This window comes from Prionailurus bengalensis, chromosome A2 (genome assembly GCF_016509475.1).
Source record: "Prionailurus bengalensis isolate Pbe53 chromosome A2, Fcat_Pben_1.1_paternal_pri, whole genome shotgun sequence".
NCBI lineage: Eukaryota > Metazoa > Chordata > Mammalia > Carnivora > Felidae > Prionailurus > Prionailurus bengalensis.
The window spans coordinates 116,196,331-116,209,450 of record NC_057348.1 but is presented as its reverse complement, the minus strand read 5'-3'; the positions used below and the strand labels follow the sequence as shown (position 1 = coordinate 116,209,450).

Genomic DNA, 13,120 nt, shown 5'->3' with positions numbered 1-13,120 from the left:
TGTTTTCTGAAAAAGGAAAATATATTTCCTATATCTGGCCACCGAAAAGGCCTAGAAATAATGAGTAACTAAGTTGAATGCACAACTTTAGTACCTATATCGTCTCTAAATACCATTTCCCACTAAAAGGAACCAGGGATTTTGGATGGCTGGTTCCAGGTCTGGGCCAATAAATGTGTAAGAAACCTGGAACAGTTTGTTGTACTAGAAAGAAAAGAGTCGTCAAAGATTATTGGGGTTGTGTTAAAAAGACTCAGAAGACAAACTGAATATTCCCATGAGCCAAACATAGGCCAATTTAAACATCAAAACGAATGGTAAGTAGAGGCACCTAGGTGGCTCTGTCAGTTAAGTGCCTGACTAGATTTCAGCTCAGGTCATGATCTTATAGTTGTGAGATCAAACCTAGTGTCAGGCTTGTGTTAAGCATGGAGCCTCCTTATGATTCTCTTTTTCCCTCTCTCTCAAAATATATAAACATTAAAAAAAAGAGTAATAACTAAGTACACAGAGAGGAAGTATTTCAAGGGACTTTAAACACAGTGATTTCACTGTATATATTCAGGGGATAAACCCTAAGGACAAACAAAACAAAACAAAACAAAACAGTTCATGGTAATCATACCCTGTAGTGTCAGTATACTTATTCTCACACTGCTGTGTGTGTACTGTGTGATTAAGTAAATGAGCAATTATATGATTATTTTAGGTCTAACATTCCCAGTGTTTTTGAGAACTGGGATACTCAGGGTAGGGGAATGGAGATATACATATAAAAGAGGTTAAATAAAAACCTTGTAATTCTGAATTTGAATGGGAAGTTTCAGTATGAATTCGTGACATAGTTTGCTTCAGACATACAACAGAAAAACATATATCCTACCTCTGTCTACCTGAAAGGTATAGCTAGAAACAATGATCAATCTTGTGACAATGTACACCCCTAGTATTATTGTCTTAAAACACCATTTACCCTAAAAGGAACCAGAGCTTCTTGAAGAAACAGCTGATGCCTGGCCTAGAAAAGGAAATGTACAAGAGGAGCCTGGAATATCTGTCATACCAGATAGCAAGGAAGCTATCAGAGACTATTGGGCTCATGAAATAAGGTCTCAAGGGCCAACTTGAATAAGCTCATATTGGTCAAAGATGGGGCAATTTGAGCATCAGTAAGAACAATAACTGTGATAGAGTAACCATATAAAAAACTCATATCATGTGCTCATAATCAAACTAAAAAAACAAAAAAAACCCACCCTTATTTGATCACCTGTTGCCTCTGGGGGCTCTTAAGGAACAAATCCATTATTCTGAAAAGTGACCCATAAAAAGGAAAGTATCAACATACACCCTGACCTTCCTATTTGAACTCTATTTCAGAGTAATCAACTACTTGATAAGGAAAAGTTATTTCTTAGAAGAGCTCTAGTTTATAAATTCATAAAGAATGACAAACTTTGAATACTACCATTTTACAATCCCTGAAATAAGTGATCCAGGCAAAGATGAATAAAACTTGCTGAAATCATTAGGTAGAAAGCTACTACTTCATAGACTGGGCTAAGGACATTTGAACACACTGAGCATTCTTATCACAAAAAGAGCACCTTTAATATGCCTCATAATGTAACAAAACAAGAAGTATCACTTATTAATTATTCTTGAGAAATAAAAGTGAACCTATATCTGATCCATCAGTTCACAGGAAATACAAGGAATAGAGGGAAATGACACAATGGGGACAGAACTGGTGAAAATCTAGACTCTGGAGCACTCTATAGAATAACTGACTTCATTTTTGAACAACTAAATTAGAAGGTTACAAGAGAGGAGATGGAGGGAAGCAGTGAGAATTTACAGATTAGAACAGAATAAAGTGATGTCTACTGCCAGCTAAGATGTAGTAACAGATATTTGACTAACCCTCTTACAATGAACACAGAATGTACAGAAAAACAGTTTTTAAGACCTCATGCATGAGGCAACAAAAGACTGCTATTTCAGAGAAGCAGAAAACAAATGAAGTGAGCCCTATGACCACCCCAGCTTACTGTCTTGAAAGACTTTCTAGGCTGCAGCGCACAAGGTAGAACCCAGGAGAAGCCTACCCAACATTCTGAGTTGGGACAGAGCTGAGAGCCCAGGGAAACCAAGGGGGCAAGAGTTCTCAGGACAGAATACCTGAACAGAACAGCAGCATGGAGAGAGAACTTCAGAGACTTGCAAAGACCCATCCCCTTCCAGCATTCAGCTATATACCAATCAGGGCAGTGTAAACCTACCTGAGGCCGCCAAAGAACCACCAGAAAAAATGAGAGATACTCAAGTTGAGCCAGGAACAGGACCTCTTCTCATCAGGCAGCACAGAAAACCTCGATGCACAAGCCACTCGGAAGAGCCCTCAAATGGTCTTGCCTCACAGGTGAACAATAACTGCCCATAGATCAAGAACTATTCTGGTCCTACCTAACACATTTTAAAAGCAAGACCTGAAAGGAACAAACTGTTTCCCAACAAGTGCATCTCAGAACAAAGCTCACAATGCCTGAAAGCAGCAGGAAAATAGGACCAATGTGAGAAGAAAAGTCATTCAAGTCAAAACTGATCCAGAACTGACATAAATGTCAGAATTAGTAAACAAGGACATGAAAACACTTATTATATTTCAGATATTCAAAAAGTGAAGCAGAAACATAGAGAAGCCTGAAAAAGAACAAAGCAGAGTAACACTACATGATTTCAAGGCTTATCAGCAACAGCGTGGGAAGAGAGAGATGCAGTGGGAAGGAAGGATTCTGAAGGGGCACAAGGGCATCTTTGGAGGTAATGGACATGTCTATTATCCTGACTGTGATGGCTTTATGGGTATATACATATGCCCAGACTTACCAAGTGGTACACTTTTAGTACGTAAAGTTTATTGTAAGTCAGTTATCTTTTGATTAAACCGCAGGGGTGGGTGGGGGGAAGAAGTTTAGAAGACATCAAGTAAATGTGTCTTGTTTGGATCTGATTTGAATAAATCAACTGTAAAAAAATTCTAACTCTTGGAGAAATTCAAATATGGATGGTATATTTGATGATATTAAAAGTTGCTCTCAGGGCTCCTGGGTGGCTCAGTCGGTTGAGCATCCAACTTCAGCTCAGGTCATGATCTCATGGTTTGAGGGTTCAAGCCCCACATCAGGCTTTGCACTGACAGTATGGACCCTGCTTCAGATTCTTGGTCTCCCTCTCTCTCTCTCTGTCCCTCTCCCACTCACACTCTCTCTCAAAAACAAATAACCATTAAAAAAAAAGAAGTTGCTCTTATTAATTTTTTTGTGTTAATGGTGTTACGGTTATGTTTAAAAAAACCTTTATGTTTTAGAGATAGATACTGAAATATTCACTGCTGACATATCAAAGATTTGCTTTAAAATAATCCAAGTAAGGGAGGAAATGAAGAGAGGTCTAATTAAAACACAAATGGCATGTATTTTTGAAGCTAGGTGATGGGCATATGGGAGTTCATTTTTTTTCCTCTTCTGTGTATATTTTAAGTTTCCTATAATATGAAGAGAGAGAGAAGGAAAACAAAAGAAAACATGCAACAAAAACTAAAAGTCAGAACCTACTACCAGTAGTAAACCTTATGATGAATATGCTTGTTAATGGTCTTGGAGCCTTTTCCTCATTGGTAAAATGAGAGACGGATTAATATGCATATTTTAGTACTGTTCCCTTTCACTTACATAGAGGAAACAAACTTGTGTTTTATGTATGTATGTATGTATGTAAAGCTTATTTATTTATTTAGAAAGAACCAGTGGGGGAGGGGCATGAGGGGCACAGGGTGTGTGTGAGGGCGGAGACAGAGGATCCAAAGCAGGTTCTGTGCCATCAGCAAAGAGCCTGATGGGGGGCTCGAACACACAAACCATGAGATCATGACCTGAGCTGAAGTCAGATGCTTAACCGACTGAACCACCCAGGAGCCCCTAAAGCCACACTGTCCCAGATCCTAGTGACATCTCATGAATGAATTTTTATTCTGTAATATATCATATATTTATTTCGTGAATATGATTGGAATAAAACGTGTCCAAAATAAAACAGAAAAAATCTTAGGAAGAAAATAATATTGTTAGCCTGAAAAGAACTGCTCACCGTCAAAAGCTTAGTAGTGATGCCAGCATCCACCACTGCCTTGTGCATGGCACGTAACGTCTCAAGTTCTGGAGCAGCAATAAATACAACATAGGGCATGAACTCGGAAGTCCTCAGCACTTTCAAGGCCTGTGTAGAAGAACAATTACAAACCAACTTAGATGGGATTAGAATTTATATTATCCTTTAATTTATACTAAATGCTAAATAATCAGTCTATCTGCCCTCTCACTAAGGATTAAGGCTGTAAATTAATACTTGCCCCCTTCTATCTTTTTGATTCCATACAGTACTTTCTCAGTGATCCAGTAACTATGTTCTGACCTCAGTCACATTACTCTTTAATCCTTTTGAACAAAGTAATTAAAAAATCATCAAGAATGATGTAAATGCTTTATATGTTATTTGTAGAATTCTGTTAATATTGAAAAAGCAGAAATAATCTCAGTGTCTATTGAGAGTGGTATATAAATTAATATACATTTGTACTATGCAGCAATTACAAACAACTAAAAACAAAAGCTCTACAGTAACTCATATGAAAACATTTTCAAGAGATACTGTTTAATGAAAAAAACTAAAGAATCTGTATAGAATTTCCTATTTATATAAAAAAATAGCCCATTAAAATTATAGATATATCTGTATTTAAGGTATATATAGGGGTGCCTGGGTGGCGCAGTCGGTTAAGCGTCCGACTTCAGCCAGGTCACGATCTCACGGTCCGGGAGTTCGAGCCCCGCGTCAGGCTCTGGGCTGATGGCTCAGAGCCTGGAGCCTGTTTCCGATTCTGTGTCTCCCTCTCTCTCTGCCTCTCCCCCGTTCATGCTCTGTCTCTCTCTGTCCCAAAAATAAATAAACGTTGAAAAAAAAAATTAAAAAAAAAAAAGGTATATAAAATGACAAAGATATACACTGAACTAAATAATGATCTCTGAGTAGGGAAGTTAGGTGGAGTTGAATGTGGAGGGGTGGGAAGGGGTCGGTGAGAAAGACAGGGAATGAGAATGAAGAGATAGTTGTGTGTGAGTATGTGTGTTGGGTGGGAAGGGGTGTGACTTTAATCTTTTATTCTTTGTGTTGCAGCTTTGTTGAAAATTTAAAATTAACATTTCCTAACACATGCATTTATATATTACTTGAGCAAGTAAGTAAATACTAAACTATCAAGTTCTATTGCTATCCAAGCCTCTATTGGCGAATTGATCAGAAATTATCATGTGGATGCATGATAAAGTTCTCTATCACCACCCTCACAATTTGAAACAAAACAAAACAAAACAAAAAACCCCAAGAAACAAAAAACTCCACAGAAATCAAAATTTTAAAAACAGTTTTGGAATCCATGCAGCTTACTTGTGGGTTGACATCCAAGATGCAAGTTCGTCCAGTTTGGACAACTTCAAGAATAGAATCAATTTTGGTTCCATAGAGATTTCCTTCATATTCCCCATGTTCCAAATATTTTCCAGCTTTAATATCTGCTTCCATCTCAGAACGTGACACAAATTTATATGCCTGACCATCTTTTTCATCTTCCCTTGGTTTCCGTGAAGTAACTAAAATAATGTTGAGAATTTATACAAAGATGCAAATTGAGACTAAAATGCACAGGTAGCTTAGGATTTTTACATTTAGTGCAGGGTTTGGCAAATTATGGCCTATGGCCAAATCTGTTCTGCTTCTTATTTTTGTGAATAAAATTTGATTAGACCACAGCTATGGCTCATTTATTACCTAGGGTTTCATTCATTTCACAATTGTGTAGCAGTTTGTGACAGAGAATAGACGGCCTGCCAGGCCTAAAATATTTACTATGTGGCCTTGAATTAAAAAGTTTGCTGACCCATGGGGTACCTGGGTGGCTCAGTGGGTTAAGTGTCCAACTTCTGCTCAGGTCATGATCTTGTAGTTAATGGGTTCAAGCCCTGCAGCAGGCTCTGCACTGACAATGTGGAGTCTGCTTGGGATTCTCTGTCTCTCCCTCTCGCTCTGCCCCTCCCCTGCTCTCACTCTCTCTCAAAATAAATAAATGTAAAAAAAAAAAAAAAAAAAAGTTTGCTGCCCCTTGACCTACAAGACTGTTTAAAGAGGTAGTCCCCCATACACAATTTATATTCAAAAAAATGTGCTTTATAAAGTCAGCTTGAAACTCAAAATTATTTAAATTTAAAATTTAAATTCTTAATTATAATGAATCCTACTAACTATGAGGTATATTGTAGGCGAATATCTTTTCCAGCTGCCACCAGCACTCCCCTTCTTCTTAAGGAATATCAATGATATTCTTTCTTTATGCTTGAACATTTCCTAATTGAGTGCCCAACAAGTGAGCAAAATTCTATTTTTAGTTCGTATTATCAATCTTCTGAAATGCAGTTTTACCCACAAATTATCTATCCTCTTTCTCACCCTAATACCAAACCTTTCTTTGGGCTTCCTGCTTACTGATAATCTGAAATGTTAATTGTTTGTTTTGTACCTCGGTGGTGGATCTAGCCAACACTTGATATTATTATGTTCTATTAACTTACTCTACTTTAACCTAAAGTGTTTTCTTCTAAGAGAATAACAGTGGATAGACCAAGTCAAAATTTAGAGGATGCTTTTGCTTGATATTTTAGGGTTCTGAATACTTCCAGGGATATAAACTCCTTTGCAACTTGGGCTAGCCTAGGAAAGGATATTCTCTTTAAAACTATTGCAAAGATGCAGAGTTAGTGTGTGTATGTGATTTTTCCAGTTTAGCCTTCACCTAGTTTTGGCTAGATTATATATAAAAAGTATTCTTTTACTAATCAAGTACTTACACGTAGATTATCTGATGAGATCATCAAGCACATGTAATTAAAAAGTAATCCAGATTAAAAGTTGACAGTACTTTGACTACTTATAATACCCATAGCACATCAAGAAAACTTTGATAAGAACAGAATGAAATTCAAATACAAGCTCAATAATAAGGGTCTAATTCATAAATGAGGTCATTAAGTACAACAGGACTCCCTTTCTTCTCCCGTTGTTTTCTGGCTCAGCCTTGAAGGTGATGATCCCAGACAACTGTGGAGAGCATTTATAAAGTAACTTAAAGATCTTCAAGATGCTATGATGGCATTTCATATTAAAAAATATGTGACGCCTAAGGTTTCTGAAATTATTCACCAAAGGTAGTATGAAAAAACTTCTAAAGCAATTTTAAACTCCCCAAATAAATACATACTAGGACTTAGCTCAATATTTGTGAACGTAATTTTAGAAGAGTACTATTTTTGGGTGAAGCTCTACAGTGAAACCGTATATGGGAATGTACTACTTGAAATAAATATGTACAGGTGCATATATTGCCCCCATTGCCACCTCCAATGTGTTGAGGGACTCTTAATTCTTGGCAAAATGTTTTTAGTTTACAAGCAAATATTAACTATAATCCCATTCTCTAGTGAAAACTAGAAACAAAAATCTAACAAAACCCAGCAACAATACTGCCACATATTTAAGTCCCTTTCCATTCCCAGGACAGAGAAATTAGAACGGGGTGACTTTACTAAAAATGATTCCTTAGGCTTATATACTAAGCAAACAAGTAATGTGATTTCTTAGAATTTAATTGTATGGCAAAATTCTAAATTTTTACAGCTCTTCAAATGAGAGAACAATCAACAAAGTAACATTTTTGGTGTTGTTAAACTCAAGATGTCAATGTTAAAGAGCAAACTTGATTCAGAAGGTAGCCCATCCCCCTGGATTAATAATTTTTTCTATTTTATTTTAGGATCATTTAATATATAAAGAAAAATCAACTTAATATAATGCCAGCGTTTACCTCCTTCCCTATGAGACTTTCTCGTCCATACCACCTGACAATATGCAGCACAATACTATATACCAGGAATTAGGCAAACTTGTCATAATTTTTTGGTGTTTCTTTTTTGTGTGGATTGTGAGATGTAAAAAGAAAAACAAAAAACAAAACAAAAAAACAAAACTAAGCTAGATGCTATATAAACGTGAATGATTTTAAGAGAAAACACACCTACATTATATGAAGAAGTGAGAGTTAATGTATGGATATATTTAAATCTTTCTATATAAAAATTCAGATTTGAAACTTTAGTAAAGTAACAGTCTGAAGAAAGGTAAAATAAGTACATCTTTCTGGAAATTAATTTGGCACTAAGAAATCAAGAAATTAAAATTATCCATCTACCTGATAACTTTAAATTTTAGATTTATGTATACACATTTTATCATCTCTTGTAACAAAAATAACTACTCAAACTATATAAATGGGCAATAACAGTATACTTCTTTGCTGGAATATTAAGAAGCTATTAAGATTTCTTTTAGGTTTACCAGGGTAAAGTAGACATAACATAAAATTGATCATTTTAACCATTTTTAAGTGTGCAATTTAGTGGCATTAATTATATTCACATTATTGTACAACCATCATCACCACTACCCATTTCCAGAACATCTTCATCATCTCAAACTGAAATTCTGTGTCCATTAAATGCTGACTTCCCATTATACTCTCCCCTAGGCTCTGGTAATTACTACTCCACTTTCTGTCTCTATGAATTTGATTATTCTAGGTATCTCATACAAATGGAACTGTACAATATCTGTCCTTTTGTGTCTGGCTTATTTCAGCATAATGTTTTCAAGGTTCACCCATATGATAGCATGGATCAGAATTTCATTCTTTTTTAAGGCTGAATAATATTCTACTGTCCGTATATACCACTTAGTTTACTCATTCATGCACTGATGGACATCTACACTATTGCTATCTTTTGGTTATTGTAAATAATGCTATGAACACTCATGTACAAATATCTTACTCCCTGCTTTCAATTCCTTTGGGTATATTCCCACAAGCTGAATTGCTAGATCATACGGTAATTCTATGTTTATTTTTCTGAGGAACTGCTATACTGTTTTCCACAGCAGATAACACCATTTTACAGTCTCCTCAGTAACAAACACACGTTCTCATATCTCTACATCTTTGCCAGAACTTATTATCTGTTTTTTAAAAATACATAATTCCATCCCCTAATGAGTATAAAGTGGTATATCATTGGGGTTTTGATTTGCATTTCCCTAATAATTAGTGATGTTCAGCATCTTTTTCCTGTGTTTACTGGCCATTTGTGTATCTTCTTTGGAGACATTTCTATTCGGATTCTTTGCCCATTTCTGAACTGGTTTATTTTGTTGTTGTTGTAGGATTATTATTTACTATATATATATATATATATATATATATATATATATATATATATATATAAAACACACATACATACATAATACGTACATATAATGACTTGTGGGGAAAAGCTCATGATATAATTTCATTCATCAAATATTTGTTGGGTGTATACTATGTGCTAGATCCTATTCTAGGGTCCATAGCAGTACAAAAGACAGAGCAGCTCTCTGTTCTCATGGGACATATTCTTGAATGTGGAGACAGTGAGCAGTCAAATGAGAATTTAAGTGTAAAACACAACCACTAAGTACTGGGGAGGCTATTTTAGATTGAATGGTCAGTAAAGGCCTCTGAGAAGGTGAGATCTGAATAAAAACTAAAATTCAAGCATTTGAAGATCTGGGAGGCAGTGTTCCACGCTAAGGGATCAACAAGAACAAAAAGTTGTGAATGATAAGTTTAAGTAAGGAGTTTGAAGAAAAGAAAGAAGTGTGTTAAGTAGGGAGAAAAGTAGGTGAATTGTGATATAGTCACAATTCTGTGGTTAGTAGTTAGTTTAACTGTGTTCTCTATACTTACAAGCAAAATGCTGAATAAGACTTTTTTTTTTTTTTTTTTGGTAGTCTTACAGTATCCCTCAAGTCCCAAGTAGATGCTACAATGCCAAGGATCTACAGGTTCCTCTTTCAGGGTTTACCAAAAAGTGGCCAACATGGTCCTAGGATCGTCTGCTCACCTGCCTCTGTCTAATATATACTCAGAAAGAAGTCACTGACATTATGAATCATAGGTTCAGGGCAGAACGCTTTATTTTCTTCTCCTTTACCCCACGGTAAAATGATTCTCCCTGGGGAATTGTGAAAGCTCATGAGACATATTGTAGCAGTGGAGCAACTTGTACTCCCACTATCTGGCAAAGCAGAAATGCACTTCCTGTGGGCTGTGTGTGTAGGGATGTGTGTGTATTCAAAAGATAGCCTGGCCTGAACTTTTCTGAAGGTATCCTGCACAGAAAGACAAAATGAAAGGTAGAGAACCAAGCAAAAGAGAATATGAGATACAGGAATGGAGCTTGGCATGGGTCTCAAGGGGACAGCTGGAGATCATAATAGCCTGGCCAGGGAATTGCAAAGTAGAGAGGTCTTTACAGAGTCTCCAAAGAACCTAGCTACAAATAGGCCTCAAGGAAGAAAAGAGTATTCAGACATTTGTGACATAAAGAACTCTAGTCCCCAAAAGGCAAGATTTTACAGGACAGCCCTTTTATCCTCACTTCTTCTGCCCTGACCCTGAAAACCAGACACAGCAGAGCAGGATATGAAGGGAGAATAATAGAACAAACTATACCCTTCCCTTTCCAATGTAGGTCCTAAGCCAAGAGTCAGGAATGAGCTGTAAGGAAGGGAAAAATAGTGAATTGGATGCAACACTGAAGTTTTGAATTGGAGTAGCCTTATTTTTTTTCCATACCCAAAATAAAATCTTATTTGACAAAATGACATAATTCTCATAACTACAAGTGACTAGAAAGTTATAGAATCTCCCAGGGGACTGAAGGAAAAGAAGAGAGAAAGAAGATCTGATAGTGCATGTATGAAGTCAGTGACTGGATGAAAATAAAGCTCTTTCCTATTTGTGCTCCCAAAGAGCTCAGCCATCCAACAAACCAGTTAGTTATATGCTTGCCAGAAAAAATTAGTCGGGTGACCTAACTTCCTAAAGGTACTAGGAAATGAATGTGTATTCAAACCATGTGAGAAGGGATTTTAGTGGACTGATAGCTGTTTCCCCAAATTCAGGAAAAGATTTTAAATTAATGAATTATTGATGGATGCTAAAACAATTGGGTAAAAGTTTGCTGAGGAGAATACTTACACAGTTTCAAAGTATTTTTGAACACATTACTTATCAATAACAAATGGGAGAAAAATTATCTTTTACAGTGAAGAAATCTATCAGACATCACCTAAATCAATAATCAAAGTTAACATCATCAGTAATGGGACATATTGACAAGATGTACCTCCAGATGTGATGTTCAGAGAAGGATAAAACATGACTTCTGTTTTTCTAGTAACAATAATGCACGACCAGAACCTAATCACAGGGAAACAATCAGGTGAACTCCTAGTGGGGATCATTTACATTAAATGGATAAAAGACTCCAAATAAAAGGCAGAGGCTGGCAGAATGGATTAAAACAAATAAACAAAACAAAAACCATAATCCAACTATATGCTGTTTCCAAAAGACACACTTTAGATTCAAAGACACAAATAGGTTGAAAGTTAAAAAAAAAAAAAAAAAAGGAAAAATACCCCATACAAACAATAACACAAATAGACCTGGAATGCCTATACGTATGCCACACAAAATAAACCTAAAGACAAAGACTGTTACTAGAGACAAAGAAGAACATTTTATAATGATAAAAGTGTGAATCCATCAAAAGAATTTAAAAATTACAAACATATATGCATCTAACAACAGACTTCCCAAAACACATGCTGCAAAAACTGACAGAATTGAAGGGAGAAATAGTTAAGTCAATAATATTTGGAGACTTCAACACCACACTTTGAATAATGGATAGAACAAATAGGAAGAAGATCAACAAGGAAATAAAAGGCTTAAATAATACTATAAACCAACTAAACATAACAGACATCTGTAGAACACTCTACCCAAAGATAGCAGAATACACACTGTTCCCAAGAGTACCTGGAACATTCTTCAAAACAGACTGTACCTGAGGTTATAAAGCCAGTCTCAGTGAATTTAAAAAAAGTGAAATCATACACTATTTTCTGACCACAATGGCATGAATTGGAATTCGGTAACAGAAGAAATTCAGGAAATTAACAAATACATGGAAATTAAACAATATGCTCCTTAACAACCAATGGGTCAAATAGGAAATCACAAGTGTAAATAGAAAATACTGTGAGATAACTGAAAACAAAAACACAACACCAAATATTGGGAGATGCAGCAAAGCAGCTGCTTCTAGGAAACTTTACAGCTGCAAATGCCTACTTCAAAAGAGCTCAACCCAATAACCTAACCTCTACCCAAAGAAAATGAAAAAATAGCAAACTAAACCCAAAATAAGAAGGAAAGAATAAGGGCTATAACAAAAATTAATGAAATAGAGGATAGAAAATCAATACAGAAAATCAACAAAAGCAAATGTTGGTTTTATGAAAAGAACACCAAAAGTGATAAGCCTTTAGAAAAACTAAGAAAAGAAGAGAGAGGAATCAAATTACTGAAATCAGGAATAAAAGAGGGGGTATTACCATGAATGCTGCAGAAATTCTGAAACTGATTAAAAAGAAATAGAAAATCTCAGTAGACCTACAACACAGAACAAGACTGAATCAGTAGTCAAAATCTACAAAAATAACCCCAGGATGGCTTCAAGGGTAAAGTCTATGAAACATTTAAACAAGAATTAACATCAATCCCTTACAAACTCTTCCAAAAACAAAAAACAAACAAACAAACAAAAAAAAAACCAGAAGAAAAAGGAACACTTCCCAACTCAGCATATGAGTCCAGCATTAGCACAATTATCAACATTAGCCAATGTCATGAGAAATGAAATCTAGAGACTAGTACCTCTTATGAATATAGGTGCACAAATACTCAACAAAATACTAGCAAACTGATTCTAGAAGCATATAAAAAGGATTATACACTACAACTCATTGGGATTTACCACAGGAACACAATGTAAAAGACTAAAAAACAAAA

The 13,120-nt window shown here is 35.8% G+C and overlaps 1 protein-coding gene across 7 annotated transcripts in view; it reads right to left on the bottom strand.

The window, feature by feature from the left end:
* Positions 1-13,120, bottom strand: part of PALS2 (protein associated with LIN7 2, MAGUK family member) — a 113,870-nt gene that overhangs the window by 8,820 nt on the left and 91,930 nt on the right. For all 7 annotated transcript variants that reach the window (XM_043589103.1, XM_043589100.1, XM_043589099.1 and 4 more), the window contains 2 exons: positions 5,506-5,708; positions 4,150-4,278 (listed from right to left, as the gene is read on the bottom strand). In XM_043589103.1, coding sequence (XP_043445038.1) covers positions 4,150-4,278; positions 5,506-5,708 — 332 coding nt within the window. The remainder of the gene's footprint in view (positions 1-4,149; positions 4,279-5,505; positions 5,709-13,120) is intronic.